General features: G+C 32.1%; 2 protein-coding genes and 1 long non-coding RNA gene across 5 annotated transcripts in view; all 3 read right to left on the reverse strand.

The window, feature by feature from the left end:
- Nucleotides 1–532: 532 nt before the first annotated feature.
- On the reverse strand, nt 533–4,846 carry LOC124449019 (serine/threonine-protein kinase/endoribonuclease IRE1-like). The gene is made up of 4 exons (XM_046999961.1): nt 4,694–4,846; nt 3,302–3,437; nt 1,384–2,090; nt 533–1,304 (listed from the first exon to the last, which is right to left on the reverse strand). The coding sequence occupies exons 1-4, from the start codon at nt 4,844–4,846 to the stop codon at nt 654–656; spliced, it is 1,647 nt and encodes a 548-aa protein (XP_046855917.1). The 3' UTR covers nt 533–653.
- Nucleotides 533–18,262, reverse strand: part of LOC124449666 (serine/threonine-protein kinase/endoribonuclease IRE1-like) — a 38,361-nt gene continuing 20,631 nt past the window's right edge. Inside the window, exons 6-12 of one of the 2 annotated variants that reach the window (XM_047000618.1) lie at nt 17,988–18,059; nt 16,855–16,926; nt 12,583–12,654; nt 11,444–11,515; nt 6,760–7,469; nt 5,824–6,504; nt 533–620 (exon numbers count right to left, since the gene is read on the reverse strand). In XM_047000618.1, coding sequence (XP_046856574.1) covers nt 5,857–6,504; nt 6,760–7,469; nt 11,444–11,515; nt 12,583–12,654; nt 16,855–16,926; nt 17,988–18,059 — 1,646 coding nt within the window. In that variant the 3' untranslated portion in view covers nt 533–620; nt 5,824–5,856. The remainder of the gene's footprint in view (nt 621–5,823; nt 6,505–6,759; nt 7,470–11,443; nt 11,516–12,582; nt 12,655–16,854; nt 16,927–17,987; nt 18,060–18,262) is intronic. The other variant, XM_047000619.1, reaches the window with a different exon arrangement.
- On the reverse strand, nt 13,827–15,938 carry LOC124449716. 2 transcript variants are annotated; one of them, XR_006949529.1, is made up of 5 exons: nt 15,529–15,938; nt 15,351–15,442; nt 15,143–15,225; nt 14,470–14,557; nt 13,827–14,306 (listed from the first exon to the last, which is right to left on the reverse strand). It is a non-coding gene; the product is annotated as an uncharacterized LOC124449716 (long non-coding RNA). The 2 variants fall into 2 exon arrangements; XR_006949530.1 differs by lacking the exon at nt 15,529–15,938 and having other exon boundaries at nt 15,351–15,464.

Below are 18,262 nucleotides of genomic sequence, written 5' to 3' on the forward strand. Positions count from 1 at the left end.
CTTCTGGCATTAACCATTATCACTGCCTTTTAATACTTTAATAAACGGGACTTGGGAATATTGTAACTCCAGAAATACCATTTACTATCGTATAAGAGTTTTATTATGTATTTTATAAAGTTGACTTTAAATGTCATTCGTCTTCAACAAAAACAATTGAGAATAAAATTTAAATAATCAGATATTATATCACTCAATAATGTAAGCTAGATGCAGAAATGTGATTATGCATCATCCAAATACGTCGTGAAAAGTGTTTTGCTACTTTACATCTATAACATAAAACCTTTAACTACCGTTCGTTGATGTTATTTGTTTTCCTGTCAGTAAACTTTTCATTGTGGTTCGCTTTCATTAAAAACTGAAACAGTTCTTAAGTTCTGGGTTGTTTTTCAATTCGTCATTACACCAGACAGCCGCACGTACCCGAACTGGGATTTCAAAAAGAACTCCTTAGGATCATCGACTTTATAAAATGGATGGTTTTAGTGCTGGTCGCAATCGATCGATCTGTCAATGAAATCCAACTATCAAAATAATCATATACGTAAAAAATTTATTTGTCTTTTCCAATCTGAGTAAATTCTATTTGACACGGTATCTTTCCTGTTCACTTGCCTTTTCACAAACCGTTTTTACTGTTTAAAAACTGTTTATTTTTGATGTGGTTTCTTCTCACTGAACTTGAAAAATTTCTTGAGATCTGGATTGTTTTTCAATTCTTCTTCATTGGACCTCACAATAGCATGCACTCGAACAGGGAGATTAGGGAACTTTTTGAGAATATACGCCTTGTAATTGCCAATCTTATAAAATGGTTCTGGTTGTGGTCTTGGCCGTGGTCGATCGTTCCAATGTTGGTTAATATTTCGAATAAGTCTTAAACATTCTGTCCATGAAGAGTCATATGTAAAAATCTTTCCAGTCAACACGTCTGTTCTAAAATAATCATAAATATCTCTGTCTATTTTACTTTTCCAATCTGAAGATTCACTATTCAATTGTTGAACGACAATTGACTTGGAATCATTTGTCTTAATCTGTTGAAGATTTCCAACTATACATAATAAGTCAAATTTTTTGTCATCCGACATAAGAAATGGATGTGTTAACGCCTCGTTGGCTGATGGCCTGTCTTCGGGTTCTCGGTTTAACATCCACAACAAAAGGTCTTTCAGCGCTTCATCCTTGATTTCGTCCAAGCCAACAGGGTGTCCATTTAACATTTTGTCCAATCTATGCCGTTTAGTTCCAAACGGGTGTTTTCCTTTTGTTGCAATATAATATGTTACCATTCCTGCATTCTAAAATGATTAACAATGTAATGTTACAAATTGACTTTATACATGCATGTCGTGCAAATGGTCAAATTCCTACACTTACATATACGTCAGACTCTTTCTTGTACCGTCCTTTTTCAGAATCTTCATCTTCTATATATGATTCAGGAGCAATCCAGTACTCCGTCCCTTTGTTAGGGCTGCTTTCATGTGTCGTAGAATCGTTATCCAATATTCGACTAATGCCAAAGTCAGCTATCAGAAAGCTGCCTTGTGTGTCTCGTAGAACATTGGTAGGCTTTAAGTCCCGATGAAGAATAGGATTTGGGCCGCTATGAAGATCAGCTAATCCTTGCAAAATTTGTCTGAGAATTTTGGGAAGAACTTTTTGAAGATCATATAAAGTAGAAGATTTCACATAACTCTCCAACGACTCCTCACATAAGTCTAATATTAAATAGACATACTCCGTTCCAGTATCTTCTTCTAAGAAGGAATAATTCACAACATATTTTGATCTCTTTGCGTTGAATTGATTTAAAATTTCCTTTTCCTTCAGCGCAAGCTGGATGTAGCTATCTCGATATATTCGTTTCACTGCTTTATCATAACCATCCTTACCCAGTCCAAGAAAAACACGGGTTGCACCACTTCCTTTGCCAATGCAAAACTCTTCTGAAAAAATTACTCGTACATTGCCAACCACTTTAACCTCAACACTGGAATTGCGTCCATATTCAATCAATTTTAGAAACAATTCTCTATGTTTCGTTGATTTATCAATGTATTTCCACTCTTGCAACACCAATTCTAAAAAATCAGATAAAATATTACATTCAAGGGTGAAAGAAACGAAATTAATACGTCAAAATAGCTTAAACGTTCCCAATCAGGAAAGGATATTATTAGCTACCGCACATTTTTGAAAAAAAAATTAACAACACACATTAGCAATTTGATACGAGTTTTATTTGAATTTTCTTGTTAGCATGTTGTAAGGTTTTATATTTTTAAGATATTACGTACGTTATACGGAAATTAAACTTTAGTTCGTGTCATTGGAAAGGCTGTTTTATGATTTCACAAATAATGCATCATTAATTGTATGTTGTATGAAAGTCAGATAAACGTTGTATTCACGTCGGATAACCGTTGTATGAACGTCAGATAAACGTTGTATGAACGTCAGATAAACGTTTTATGAACGTCAGATAAACGTTGTATGAACGTCAGATAAACGTTGTATGAACGTCGGATAACCGTTGTATGAACGTCGGATAACCGTTGTATGAACGTCGGTGGTTAAAATTTCACCTGTATGGTCACATCACTCTCAATGGGGAAGACCTGCGTACAATAATAAATAAAAAATTAACTTACTATACTTCTTGTTAAAGAGCATTCTTACATCTTCAAGAGTCCATTTCCGTTTTTCTCTTGGTCTACATCTCCTAAATATAGCATACAAAATTTTTTTTAGCTATACAAAATACAATTTTATCCCAAAAAGCTTGCTTCATGATTTTTCACTCTTTTCAGATAATTTAATGAAGAATGAGAAATCACGAAGCAGGCTTGTCAATAAAAAATTATAGTTTGTGAAATTTGTTATAAAAGAGTGCTCAATATCTTTATAGAATGAGCAAAATATAAATTTATAAAAGTAAAATAAATACTATCATGAAAGCATCAACTAAACTGTCATTCACCTGATAATTGTCAAAAGGGAGAAACACAGTGTAGCAAATAGTTTCATGATATTGTATACGTATACCACTTTATAAGATACCAAAAAATACCTTAATATTTACCGTTAGAAATATGCTATTTTGAGATGGGATGAACATTTTGCAACAATACGTAACACAACATTATAGTAAAGCTCTGAAACTTAGTCATATGTATCTACTTGACTACCATCCAGTAACTGGTATCCATGAAACTGGTGCTGACATATCAATAGAAGTTAAACTTTATGCCTATTATGTATTTGTGATTTTTTCAAATTTTTTACTCTTTACCAAACACTGCTTGAAACTTGCACAAAACTGCTGGTTCATTGTAAACAAATCTTTTTCCAGATGAACCAAGGACATAAAGTTCTTTTTTCCATTCACCAGTAAGCAGCTGGCCTGGCAACCAAGATACTCCAGGTAACTGAGCCAAAAGAAAAGTAAAATAATTGATAATGGTCACATTAGGCATAAGTACTGTAAAAAGCTATGTATAGTTTGCAACAATATGGACTTTAACAAATGGCATGAGATGTCATTTGTTTTTATTATTATTGCTATTATTTTTTATTTAATATACATAGTTTCTGCTGTTGTTGGTATTGCTATGATATTTATTATTTCTACAAATGTAATGCTATACCATCAATGCTATTGTAATGATCATCATTACTGATGTAGAATTAAATAGAATCTTTTGTTGTCCAAACACTATTATACATATCCAAAATCATATGACATTTATGTCAGCATTACATCTGTGATTAAGGCAGTGAATTATAAAATATCAACAACAACAGCAACAACAATCATCTCTTCAGTGATTAATCTACTTGGAACATAAGAATTTTACAATCACTTTTCACAGCATTTAGAAACTGTATAAACTTTCAATTTCACAAAAACTTTAAACTTCATACTACCATTAAATATAGTTTATTATTATTAAATCATTTCTTTATTAATTCTTTCATAGCCTTATGAAACAGTTCAACTGATACATTCCACACAACCAGAATACAAAAAAATTTTCATGCCAGATGACGTTCAAGTCAAATTTCATGCCAAAAGAAAAACAAGTTTGCAATAAGAAATAACTTTCTAGCTGGTAATCACTGTAACCATGTTTGCACAAAAAATACATGCTCAAAACAAAGAGTTTTACTCAACATAACACTATTAGAAATGCATCCAATGTTAAGGCAATATAAACTTCCTTTATCAAAATACCATGAGTTATGTACATTTCCAGAGACTAAAGTCTCCCCAATCGATGGCCTATTCTAATTCATTCTAATTACAGAAAAAAGCATAATGTCAGTTGTGAAGAAGCTTTTGAATAATTTCAAAACATGCAGTATCAAACAAATTTTGTGAAATTTGTACTGACATTATAACATCAAGTGTTACAATAAAGCTGCACCAGTTACTGTGGTTCACAGCCTATTACTATGTACATAAAGGTTATCTATTGTATATCACAACACATTATAAGAATGTGCTTTTTGAAAAAAAGGAAAGTTTAAAGCAGAACTTCATACTGTGGAGTAGAAATACAAATTTAGGATGTGATTGAGATACGTATGGCTTTGATTTGATAGCGTTACTTTCGTTGTTGGTTTATTGCATACAGAAAAATTTTTCAAAGACGGCAGACAACTAAAGAAGAGGTTTTCTCACCTTGACCTTGTCCACAGACAACGACGTTTCTTCGGCGGCTGTTTTTATCAGCTCAAAGCACAGAGTAGATTTCATGCCATTCTCAAAATAGTAATTAAGAGCATCAATTTGCTTTCTTGAAAGTTTGTTGCATTTTTCAGGTCTGTTGTTCATTGTATTTAAATAACTCCTTGGAATAGATTATTAGTGTATGTTTGGAAACAAAAATGGCGACGATCTCAGATATTATCCCTATGTGTAGAATAGTGAGAACATCATACCGCATCCATTATTAGATAGCACAGAAAGCAATCTAATTTGGCTATCTTCCGCACTCTAAAGTTTAGAACTCTGAGTTATACCCATTTAGAATGAGCGAAACGGGTGCAAGACCAGACTTTTAAGCTGCGTGTTATACCGGATTCACTCTTCGTTTGCTGTAAAGGCTTCATTTGTTTTTTTAATTGCCTTTGTTTAGTCTCTTCAGATAATTAATGTTTTCTAAATTCAGAGCTTAAGTCCATTTAATTGTGCTGTTGGCATTAACCATTATCACTGCCTTTTAATACTTTAATAAACGGGATCTTGGTAATATTAAAACTCCAGAAATACCATTTACTATCGTATAAGAGTTTTATTATGTATTTTATAAAGTTGACTTTAAATGTCATGCGTCTTCAACAAAAGCAATTGAGAATAAAATTTAAATAATCAGATATTATATTATTCAATAATGTAAGCTACATTCAGAAATGTGATTATGCATCATACAAATACGTCGTTAAAAGTGTTTTGCTACTTTACATCTATAAGATAAATCCTTTAACTACCGTGTCGTTGATTTGTTACTTGTTTTCCTGTCAGTAAACTTTTCATTGTGGTTCGCTTTCATTAAAAACTGAAAAAGTTCTTAAGTTCTGGGTTATTTTTCAATTCGTCATTACATCAGACAGCCGCACGCACCCAAACTGGGATTTCAAAAAGAACTCCTTAGGATCATCGACTTTATAAAATGGATGGTTTTAGTGCCGGTCGCAATCAATCGATCTGTCAATAAAAGCCAACAATCAAAATAATCATATACGTAAAAAATTTATTTGTCTTTTCCAATCTGAGTAAATTTCATTTTACACGGTATCTTTCCTGTTCACTTTCACAAACTGTTTTTACTGTTTAAAAACTGTTTATTTTTGATGTGGTTTCTTTTCACTGAAATTGAAAAAGTTCTTGAGATCTGGATTGTTTTTCACTTCTACATTGCACCTCACAGAAGCATGCACTCGAATAGGGAGATTAGGGAATTTTTTGAGAATATACGCCTTGTGATCGCCAATCTTATAAAATGGTTCTGGTTGAGGCTTTGGCCGTGGTCGATCGTTCCAATGTTGGTTAATATTTCGAATAAGTCTTAAACATTCTGTCCATGAAGAGTCATATGTAAAAATCTTTCCAGTCACCACGTCTGTTCTAAAATAATCATAAACATCACTGTCTATTTTACTTTTCCAATCTGAGGATTCACTATTCAATTGTTGAACGACACTACACAGGGGATCATTTGTCTTAATCTGCTGAAGATTTCCAACTTTACATAATAAGTCAAATTTCTCGTCATCCGACATAAGAAATGGGTGTTTTAACGCCACGGTAGCCGATGGTCTGTTTTCAGGTTTTAGATTTAACATCCACGACAGAAGGTCCTTTAGTGTTTCATCCTCGATTTCCTCCAAACCAACAGGGTTTCCTTTTAACATATTGTCCAATCTAAGCCGTTTCGTTCCAAAAGGGTGTTTTCCTTTTGTTGCAATATAATAAGTTACCATTCCTGCATTCTAAAAAGATTAAAAATGTAATGTCACAACTTGAATGTATATATGCATAAACTTAAAATGGTTATAATCTTATACTGTTATAATAATGTAGTAGATTGTAAAACCCTCTCCCCCTCAGGGACCTTAGGTTTCTAGAACACCGCAGACAGCGGGCTCAAAAAGAGAAAAACACGTGTACTTTTTATATTTTAAGGGTTAAACAGACCACTCTTAAATAGTTCACAAATGAAGAACCGTATTGCAACATACACTTACATATATATCAGACTCTTTCTTGTACCGTCCTTTATCAACAAAATCTTCCTTTTCACAATATGATTCAGGAGCAATCCAATACTCCGTTCCTGTGTTAGGACTGCTTTCATATGTCGTACAATCATTATTCAATATTTGACTAATGCCAAAGTCAGCTATCAGAAAGTTGTCTTGTGAGTCTCGGAGAACATTGGTAGGCTTTAAGTCCCGATGAATAATAGGATTTTCGCCACTATGAAGATCAGCTAATCCTTGCAAAATTTGTCTGAGAATTTCGGGAAGAGCGTTTTGAAGTTCTACCAAAGTAGAAGATTTCACATAACTCTCCAACGATTCTTCACATAAGTCTAATATTAAATAGACATACTCCGTTCCAGTATCTTCTTCTAAGAAGGAATAATTCACAACATATTTTGATCTCTTTGCGTTGAATTGATTTAAAATTTCTTTTTCTTTCTGTGCAAGCTTCATGCAGTTGTCTCGACGTATTCGTTTCACTGCTTTGCCGTAACCATCTTTTCTCAGTCCAAGAAAAACACGGGTCTCGTTACTTCCTTTACCGATGCAAAAATCGTCCGAAAAAATTACACGTACATCGCTCACTTGTTTAACCTCGACACTGTCATCGCGTGAACGTTTAAGCAGATTTGAAAACATTTTTTTATGCTTCTTTGATTCATCATTGTATTTCCACTCTTGCAACTTTGATTCTTAAATAATTCGAAAAAAGAATTAAATTCATGCATGGGTAAAAGAAACGCATATTAATACCGCATTTTTTAAAATCGCTATCAGTAACTACTTATGATAGTCGTAGCATAAATTTCTTAATTGTGCAATCAAATCTGGTAACATTGAGGTTAGCTTATACCAAAAAATTAATTACAAAAAGTTCTATATTTTATTGATTTTCGTCGAAGAATAGCCTTATATTTTTCGAACATATTAAGTTAAAATTTTGATAGCATGTTTTTTACCCTCGTCGTTTAGAGGCTGAATGCATGATACGGTAGCCGAGATTGAGCAAAGCTTTAAATGACTTTGTCAAATGGAAATGATTCAATACTCATCAACAGATAAATCTTCTCCAGCATTTTCATAACATTCTCATTTAACTAATTTAATAATCGCGCAAAAATTTAAAAATGAAAGAAAACAATTTGGCCTAATTGGAAAATGTTAACGAGAACGACTTGTGGCGCTTAACAAACGTAAAATGATTTCGAGGCATTGAAAGGGGGAAAAACTTCAAGCTTCAAAATTACAACTGTTTGTGAAAGGCCACAAGTCATTCCTGTTGAAATTCTAAAATTAGGCCAAGCTGGTTGTTTCAATTTTAAATTTTTTGCTCTGTTATTAAATCAAAATGTTGTGAAATTCCTCGAGAAGACTTATCTGATGGTAAGTACAGACTTGTTTCCATTTGCCAAAATCATTTAACGCCTCACTGAATTCTAGTTAGTGAAGTCAGGATCATTTAAACACTCTCATACCGGATGAACTTTCTTATGTTTTCTGCTAAACTTTTAGTGTTGAAATGCAATCGAATCCCTAAATATTATTCTCTCAAACTTTGTTTTGATATCTAATACGTACTGTTCCTCTTATACACCTTTGTAAAATGACGCTTGTTATCTTTATCCCTGTAAACTAAAGCTCTACCTCGTGTTTTTTCTCATTCTTATGCAGCATTGCCGGTATCATTTCCCCCTTGCTAAAATGAATATGGTTATTTGCAGTATTTAAATATTTTATCCCACATATGGTGATTTATTTGTAAGTAACAATTTGTCTGTCATGTGTCAGAGTGGGGACAAGTAGCAAGGCTTCACGTGCCGTCCCTGATTTCGACGGATTGCTACAACACGCGCAACACTTCCAAACTTCCAGCCCGAGTTTGGATCGCCCCTTGGCGCGAAAAGATATGATGATGACGATGATGATGTGTCAGAGTTATCAAGGAAAATTGCGTTTTAGTGAAATTTTTACCCAAGGAGAAAAGGAATCATGCCATTTCAATAACTTTTTAACACCACGATAAAAGTAAGCCATTCAAATTCTTGCCATATTTTTTAGTTCATTTGACTTTCACAAGAATTTGGCTTTCACAATATATTATTCGACCACAACTGAAGGTATGAATAGCTCCCTCCCCATTAAATGTTATAGTTTCGGCCCTCTATACAGTGGTCAGTGTTACAATATCTGAGAAAACATGATACAGCCATTGAGTTCTGTAAGCGATATTTCATCAGCAGCATTATTCTTGCTCAATCGGGTGGCTTATGTCGTACATGTCCTGGTCTGATCCATGCGCAGTTTTTAATGAAGGTTATTAAACCAGTTAACAATCATCAATTAAGACACAGTTTGAATCATAATTGAGATTTTTGAATGAACTTGCTATTCTAATATAGTCCAAATAATCATATTTATTTATTTTAAAATCAATGAATGAACTCGTTGTTTTTATATTTTGCGATTAGTAACGTTATTTGCTTATCTATTTTGGGAAACTTTATAATAGAAAAAACTGATACAGCAACTTTTATGCTCTATGCAATTTTCAAGATACAATTTTTAATAAAAAGTATTAAAAATTTAATTTTCAGCTAGAAAATGATCTTTGTGGACTTTTGAATGATGTTCACACTGAAGAGGTAATCTCCAGTATACTTATCAAGGAGAGAGCTCAAAAAAAACTTGTAATTTTCTGTAAATTTAGAATTTAGAAGATCATTTAGCAAATGAGCAATTTAATGCTACATTTATCATAATGAAAATTATAAATTACCTTCTTTTTATTGTGGAACTTTGTGTATTCACATCGTCAAATTGGCTCATTTTCCATATGATTTTGAGGTAATTTTCTTACAATGAACAGGAATTCTTATTCATTGAAGTTTATTGAGCAAGTCGTTTTGATGGTGGCCGTTCTTTGCATAATTTTCAATGTCATTATTTAGGTAGTGTATGCATGGTGGTGCAAACGTGAAGTATGACAGTATAACCAAAAAGATAGTTCGTTGAGAAGTTTTTATGATTAAACAAGCAGAATACAAATAAACGTTACTTTGAAAAATAGATTGCAAGATGTCATTATCACCTCATGTCTCATCTTAATTTCAACTGACTGATAACGTGCTTCGTATAAAATTTTTAAGGTGACAAAATGGTTAAAACAGATTAAACCAGTTGCAAATGTTACCATTCAGTGTTACTTAGGCATGTGATGAAAAAAACTCATATATCTCAAAACATTTGTTAATGTAAAGGTTGATTGAAGCCTTTATTTGAAGTAAATTTTTATTAGAACTTGAATATGGTGATGTTTTTTTAATTGTTTCAATACTTTTGATGCTGTAAGCCAGAAGCAAAAAAAATTAATTTTTATCTGGAAAAAAGTTATACTCCGACTAATCTCCTGTCATCTAACAAAGAAAATAGTAATTAACGTAATCAAACACAAGCACTTTTAAAACAGATGGTCTAACCTGAACACTTCTAAAATGCAGGGTCTGATCTGCATGGTGTACATTATGTCGAGATTTGTTTTAAAAGGTTTTAGTCAATTTATTATAATCCTTTTTCTTCAATGCAACTTATGAAGTGTAGTCAATTTGAGCACTTTATAAAAAGATTTACGTCACTTTGCTGCTATGCAATATTTATTGAGATAAATAAAGACTTGTCAAGTTGTGCTGAGCACTGCCGTTTGGTACAAAGTACATTTAAATTATTAGTCGTTCGCAAAAGGAAAATTTAAGTCTTTGATACAGTATTGAACATACGTAATAAACGAACGTTTGGAGTCCGAAAGTGCAACACTGTATACGTACATCATGCATATTATTAAATAATGTAAATCTTCATAAAAACACATAAATGCCAATCGAATGGCTTGAATTGTGATACAATACAAAACAAATATGCTTAAAAAACGACGATTTTTTTGAAAGCAAACATGTTTCGACATTATCAGAATGCCATCTTCATTGCAGAATGTTTAGTGTTAAGTAATATGATACGTAATATGATATGAATAAATTAATTTCAATGAATAGGATTATGATTTAGTTACAAAATTATAAAATATTTACAAAAAAGGAAAAGAAAAATAAGTATTAAGAACTTATAACAAAAAATGTTATTATAAAGTAAATATAGTGTTGTAGTGGTGAACTTGGATATTTAAATCGGGATTAGTTTTATTAATGTGTAGAGCTTCCTTGATTTTGAGTGAGAAAGTGGATTGATCAGTGTCGATGATTTTAAAACAGGAAGGTGAGAATTTGTTTTTACATGAAGGAGAGGCTTGAAGATGTTTGTAGATAGTGGAGTTTTTGTCTGTGTGAGTATCCTGGTAGATAATTGGCGAGAAGTTTCACCAATATAGCGGGAATTACATCTTCTTTTCCTTTTTTGTAAATATTTTATAATTTTGTAACTAAATCATAATCCTATTCATTGTAATTAATTTATTCATATCATATTACGTATCATATTACTTAACACTAAACATTCTGCACTGAAGATGGCATTCTGATAATGTCGAAACATGTTTGCTTTCAAAAAAATCGTCGTTTTTCTCAAGTGTTTTTTAAAATTGCTGCTAATTAGAAATTATGGAAATATGCTTAGGTTTTGCAATATATATAAAATAAAATAGAATTGAAGGGTATACCTTGTTTTGTAATTTCAACAACAGGAGAATTTCCGACATCTTTAGCATTACCATCGTCACCACTTGTGAGTCCTTTGAACAATATTTTAAAAAGCGTTATCCACACAAGATGTGCATTTCGATTTTGACAACAAGTAAAAAATTGAATTAACAGCTAGCGCTCGAAAAGAAATAACACAAATAAATTAGAAAGTTTTGGATAGTAGCTTTTAAAACTATATATTTCATTTCGTTTTGCCCATTAGCTCCAAAATGTCAAATACATATAGGTAAATAAACAAACTTCATGAATTACGACTGCCAAAGAGTATTTTGGTAAAATACAAGACAATGGACACTCTGTATATAGTAAACATTATTTATCGAGATTACATAATGTTTACTAAATACGAAATGTCTATTGTCTTGTGTTTTACTAAAACTTCATGAAGCAAACAGCAAATGTTTTGTAAAACGAAAATTAAACAAAACAAAAAACCATGGTATGAATATAAGTCAAAAAAGAACACTCGAAAAGTGGGTTTTATTATCTAGGCGACACAATTTCAAACTATATATTTTCTGCTGGCAAAAACTAGAGGAGTGACAGTCAGTCCTTGCAAAACAGCAAGAATAGAAAGTGGTGAACTTGGATATTTAAATCGGGATTAGTTTTATTAATGTGTAGAGCTTCCTTGATTTTGAGTGAGAAAGTGGATTGATCAGTGTCGATGATTTTAAAACAGGAAGGTGAGAATTTGTTTTTACATGAAGGAGAGGCTTGAAGATGTTTGTAGATAGTGGAGTTTTTGTCTGTGTGAGTATGTTCCTTTATCCTGGTAGATAATTGGCGAGTAGTTTCACCAATATAGCGGGAATTACATCTTCTTTTCCTTTTTTGTAAATATTTTATAATTTTGTAACTAAATCATAATCCTATTCATTGTAATTAATTTATTCATATCATATTACGTATCATATTACTTAACACTAAACATTCTGCACTGAAGATGGCATTCTGATAATGTCGAAACATGTTTGCTTTCAAAAAAATCGTCGTTTTTCTCAAGTGTTTTTTAAAATTGCTGCTAATTAGAAATTATGGAAATATGCTTAGGTTTTGCAATATATATAAAATAAAATAGAATTGAAGGGTATACCTTGTTTTGTAATTTCAACAACAGGAGAATTTCCGACATCTTTAGCATTACCATCGTCACCACTTGTGAGTCCTTTGAACAATATTTTAAAAAGCGTTATCCACACAAGATGTGCATTTCGATTTTGACAACAAGTAAAAAAATTGAATTAACAGCTAGCGCTCGAAAAGAAATAACACAAATAAATTGGAAAGTTTTGGATAGTAGCTTTTAAAACTATATATTTCATTTCGTTTTGCCCATTAGCTCCAAAATGTCAAATACATATAGGTAGATAAATAAACTTCATGAATTACGACTGCCAAAGAGTATTTTGGTAAAATACAAAACAATGGACACTCTGTATATAGTAAACATTATTTATCGAGATTACATAATGTTTACTAAATACGAAATGTCTATTGTCTTGTGTTTTACTAAAACTTCATGAAGCAAACAGCAAATGTTTTGTAAAACGAAAATTAAACAAAACAAAAAACCATGGTATGAATGTAAGTCAAAAAAGAACACTCGAAAAGTGGGTTTTATTATCTAGGCGACACAATTTCAAACTATATATTTTCTGCTGGCAAAAACTATAGGAGTGACAGTCAGTCCTTACAAAACAGCAAGAAAAGAAAGTGGTGAACTTGGATATTTAAATCGGGATTAGTTTTATTAATGTGTAGAGCTTCCTTGATTTTGAGTGAGAAAGTGGATTGATCAGTGTCGATGATTTTAAAACAGGAAGGTGAGAATTTGTTTTTACATGAAGGAGAGGCTTGAAGATGTTTGTAGATAGTGGAGTTTTTGTCTGTGTGAGTATGTTCCTTTATCCTGGTAGATAATTGGCGAGAAGTTTCACCAATATAGCGGGAATTACATCTTCTTTTCCTTTTTTGTAAATATTTTATAATTTTGTAACTAAATCATAATCCTATTCATTGTAATTAATTTATTCATATCATATTACGTACACTGTAAATTTTAAGGTGTTAATTTAACACTAAAAAGTGGTGTTAAATTAAAAGGTACAGAATAACACCATTTCGGGTGTTATTTTCTTACTGGTGTTAAATTAACACCGAGTTTGGTGCTAAAATAGCGCCTATTCTTGGTGTTATTATAGCACTTGTTAAAGTGCTAATTTAGCCCTCAACGTCCGGTGTCAAAATGACACTTAAATTCGGTGTTAATTTGTAACCCCTTTTCTTATTGTTTTATGTAAGGCCAGTTAAACACGCGACACAAAAATGCTGAGCAATAAATATATTTAAAAAAATGAAATGATTTATATGCATGTATTCACACATATAAATATATACAAAACATAAAACATACTATAAACAAGTCAATATATGAAACAAGTAAAGTTAAATGTATATATATAATTAAATATATAAAACATCTTAGAAATACTACTATATTATAATCTCTAAAGCGCCAAACTTTTCACAAATTTCTGAACTGAAACCCTTTTCTTTGCATTTGCGGGCTTGCCCATCAAAACTGCTTCCAAAAGGGCATAAATGTTACCGGCCTTTGGTGTATATTCCATATTCAGTACATAAAATGTACCTAGAAGTAGTACTACAGACAATGAAATTTCTATATTTTTTTTGACAGATTTAAAAAAATTTGCCCTTCGGTAGCAATTACAAGGGGGTCCAGACTCCTAATTTTCCCGTTCCAATTAGTCGTGGGTAGGTGGTGTTTGCTATTTCATCATCAAAAGAGTGATCTTCCTAAACAACAGCATAAACATAAACACAATTAGAATTATTAGGTCATTGAAAGTGAGACACAATATTGTCATGTCATGGCAGTAATCTAATTATATTTTATATTAAAGCATACATAAAATTTTATCCATGCAGTTTCTATATAGTTTCGGTATCTATTACTTACGCAGCAGATCTTGAAAACTAAGCAATTGGCCGTGGATTTTTCATTCAACACAACCTGAATATCAATGCTGTAACTGCACTCCTTATATCTGCAAAATATACAACCAACTGATTAATATTTACAATATACGCATTTTGCTATTGTAGATTTAAGTGGAACTATTTTTCTATTCGGACCGAAATATAAACGGTAAATAACGTATTTATTTTTTGTCAAGCGGTTATGGCCGTTGTGCCATAATGTAATCTTGAATTTCATGCGTAACACTTTCGTCCCTTTCATCCATGTTTACGTTTTCTGCTATATTTTTGGCTTTAACATTTGCCAGGATTCCGCGGACCGGAGTAAAAAAAATGAAGTAATTTATTCGAACATCAACTTAGCATGCTGCAATAATAATGATTTGGTATTTTTACTTCATAGTCTATTGTAGTTTGGAGCCACGGCAGTTGAATTTTCACCCATAATGCTTGACGTCTTAGATTACCCAGTCATTTTTTATCTTTACACTTTATTTCCCTCAATAATTTTCCCCACTAAATTCAAGTATTGTTTTTCGGTATGGAATCCATATTTACCAAGCAGTGTTAACAAAGCAACAAAAGTCGTCTAGTCACAACGTCGACACGCAAAAATTCACGCACTCATAACAAAATTAATTTTATACACATACCTCTTCATCTTCAAGAATAGAAATTACACTGTCCTTTACCCCTGCCTTCTTAAGATTATCAAGCAACGTGGAATCCATCCGACCTTAAACGCATAAAAATTTGTAAAACACAAATACAAAAATTTCTACATGAAATATAAGCACGAGGAGAAGTATGTGTCACAAGAAATTTCATAAGAAAATACATTCAAAAAAGCTTTGTATTTACCTTTTTAAAAGGGAGATAGTCGAAACCAAATAACTTAAATCCAATGGCTCTTTAAGCCTGGTAATATTGACTTTTACGTTTAGTTGACAACGCTGCACAAACAGATGAAATCACAATGCAAATCATGAAATGAAATATGAGACAGTGTGACAGTGACAGTAGACTATGAGCATCTTACCTCGTTTTGCATATAGTCGCTAATATCACATTTCACACCATATATGGTAACAGAGTTGAGCCGGCACTCTCTTCAGAAGTGAATTGTATTCTTGAAGTGAATAATGTCATTGAGCGTCTATATCGATGTAATATTTGCCTAGAATTCGTTTCAGATTCTCTTCAATTACTAATAACACATATTGGCCGTGTTCATCGTGATGAACCAAATTTTCATGTTGTTTGTGGCATCGATGGTTGTGCCAGGACGTTTAAGAAATTTTTCTCATTGAGAAATTACCTTATTCGAAAACATAACATCTTGCGCAATACGAAGAGCAGCGCAGAGTTGAATACTGATAGGGGAAACGACGATGCTAATCAAAATCATGAGATTGATAATACAGACCCTGAACAGGAAAAAGAGTTTTACATTATGGCTGACCAGGACAATTTATCTAGAGGACTAGAGCGAATACTTTATGTTTGTTAAATTTCAAAGAAAGAGGACGTGTACCTCAAACTGTTGTTGATTCCTTCGTTGATAATGCTACGAAGGTTACTCAAACAAGCATTAACCTTTTAAATTCTGGTATAACTAGCTGCCTTAAAAACGCAGCCATGTTTAAAATTGAAAATCCATGCTTAATCCAGCTCCGGTTAATATAACATATGTATTGCCGCTATTTTTTACGAAGTTTTTAAGCTGTTTAATGAACGCATAAGTCAACTGTTCTGTTATCCATGTCAGAACGAAAACAGCTGCAGTTTGATATAAGTATAAGAATAAGTTAAAAAAACCGTTAAAATAAGTGTTATTTTGACACCCATGATTTTACAAGGAGAGTGGTGCAGAAATAACGCCCTTTATAAATTATTGTAACTCTTGCTCATGGTGTTAATTTAACACCAACCACTTAACACCAAAAAACAGTGTTACTTTAGCACCTTTGTGGCAGAGCAAGGTGCTATTTCAGCACTATTAATTAGGTGTTAAAGTGTTGAGGTGTAAATTTAACACGCTACAATATGTTTAAGGTCATATGTTGTTAAATCAACACCAATATTGGTGTTATAATAACACCTTTTATTTAACACCACCGGTGGGTGTCAGTTTAGCACTAGAGAAAGTGCTAGTTCAACACCTCAAAAATAACAGTGTATCATATTACTTAACACTAAACATTCTGCACTGAAGATGGCATTCTGATAATGTCGAAACATGTTTGCTTTCAAAAAAATCGTCGTTTTTCTCAAGTGTTTTTTAAAATTGCTGCTAATTAGAAATTATGGAAATATGCTTAGGTTTTGCAATATATATAAAATAAAATAGAATTGAAGGGTATACCTTGTTTTGTAATTTCAACAACAGGAGAATTTCCGACATCTTTAGCATTACCATCGTCACCACTTGTGAGTCCTTTGAACAATATTTTAAAAAGCGTTATCCACACAAGATGTGCATTTCGATTTTGACAACAAGTAAAAAAATTGAATTAACAGCTAGCGCTCGAAAAGAAATAACACAAATAAATTGGAAAGTTTTGGATAGTAGCTTTTAAACTATATATTTCATTTCGTTTTGCCCATTAGCTCCAAAATGTCAAATACATATAGGTAGATAAACAAACTTCATGAATTACGACTGCCAAAGAGTATTTTAAAATACAAGACAATGGACACTCTGTATATAGTAAACACTATTTATCGAGATTACATAATGTTTACTAAATACGAAATGTCTATTGTCTTGTGTTTTACTAAAACTTCATGAAGCAAACAGCAAATGTTTTGTAAAACGAAAATTAAACAAAACAAAAAACCATGGTATGAATGTAAGTCAAAAAAGAACACTCGAAAAGTGGGTTTTATTATCTAGGCGACACAATTTCAAACTATATATTTTTTGCTGGCAAAAACTATAGGAGTGACAGTCAGTCCTTACAAAACAGCAAGAAAAGAAAGTGGTGAACTTGGATATTTAAATCGGGATTAGTTTTATTAATGTGTAGAGCTTCCTTCATTTTGAGTGAGAAAGTGGATTGATCAGTGTCGATGATTTTAAAACAGGAAGGTGAGAATTTGTTTTTACATGAAGGAGAGGCTTGAAGATGTTTGTAGATAGTGGAGTTTTTGTCTGTGTGAGTATGTTCCTTTATCCTGGTAGATAATTGGCGAGAAGTTTCACCAATATAGCGGGAATTACATCTTCTTTTCCTTTTTTGTAAATATTTTATAATTTTGTAACTAAATCATAATCCTATTCATTGTAATTAATTTATTCATATCATATTACGTATCATATTACTTAACACTAAACATTCTGCACTGAAGATGGCATTCTGATAATGTCGAAACATGTTTGCTTTCAAAAAATCGTCGTTTTCTCAAGTGTTTTTAAAATTGCTACTAATTAGAAATTATGGAAATATGCTTAGGTTTTGCAATATATATAAAATAAAATAGAATTGAAGGGTATACCTTGTTTTGTAATTTCAACAACAGGAGAATTTCCGACATCTTTAGCATTACCATCGTCACCACTTGTGAGTCCTTTGAACAATATTTTAAAAAGCGTTATCCACACAAGATGTGCATTTCGATTTTGACAACAAGTAAAAAAATTGAATTAACAGCTAGCGCTCGAAAAGAAATAACACAAATAAATTGGAAAGTTTTGGATAGTAGCTTTTAAAACTATATATTTCATTTCGTTTTGCCCATTAGCTCCAAAATGTCAAATACATATAGGTAGA

This window comes from Xenia sp. Carnegie-2017, unplaced genomic scaffold (genome assembly GCF_021976095.1).
Source record: "Xenia sp. Carnegie-2017 unplaced genomic scaffold, XeniaSp_v1 HiC_scaffold_23, whole genome shotgun sequence".
Lineage (NCBI taxonomy): Eukaryota > Metazoa > Cnidaria > Anthozoa > Malacalcyonacea > Xeniidae > Xenia > Xenia sp. Carnegie-2017.

Excerpts from the sequence above, each read along its gene's own strand:
- LOC124449019 (XM_046999961.1), bottom strand. The coding sequence starts at position 4,846 with ATGAACAACAGACCTGAAAAATGCAACAAACTTTCAAGAAAGCAAATT. Across the intron at positions 3,438-4,693 it reads TGTCTGTGGACAAGGTCAAG|TTACCTGGAGTATCTTGGTT; the intron begins GTGAGAAAACCT and ends CTTTTGGCTCAG. Across the intron at positions 1,305-1,383 it reads AGAAAGAGTCTGACGTATAT|AATGCAGGAATGGTAACATA; the intron begins GTAAGTGTAGGA and ends TAATCATTTTAG.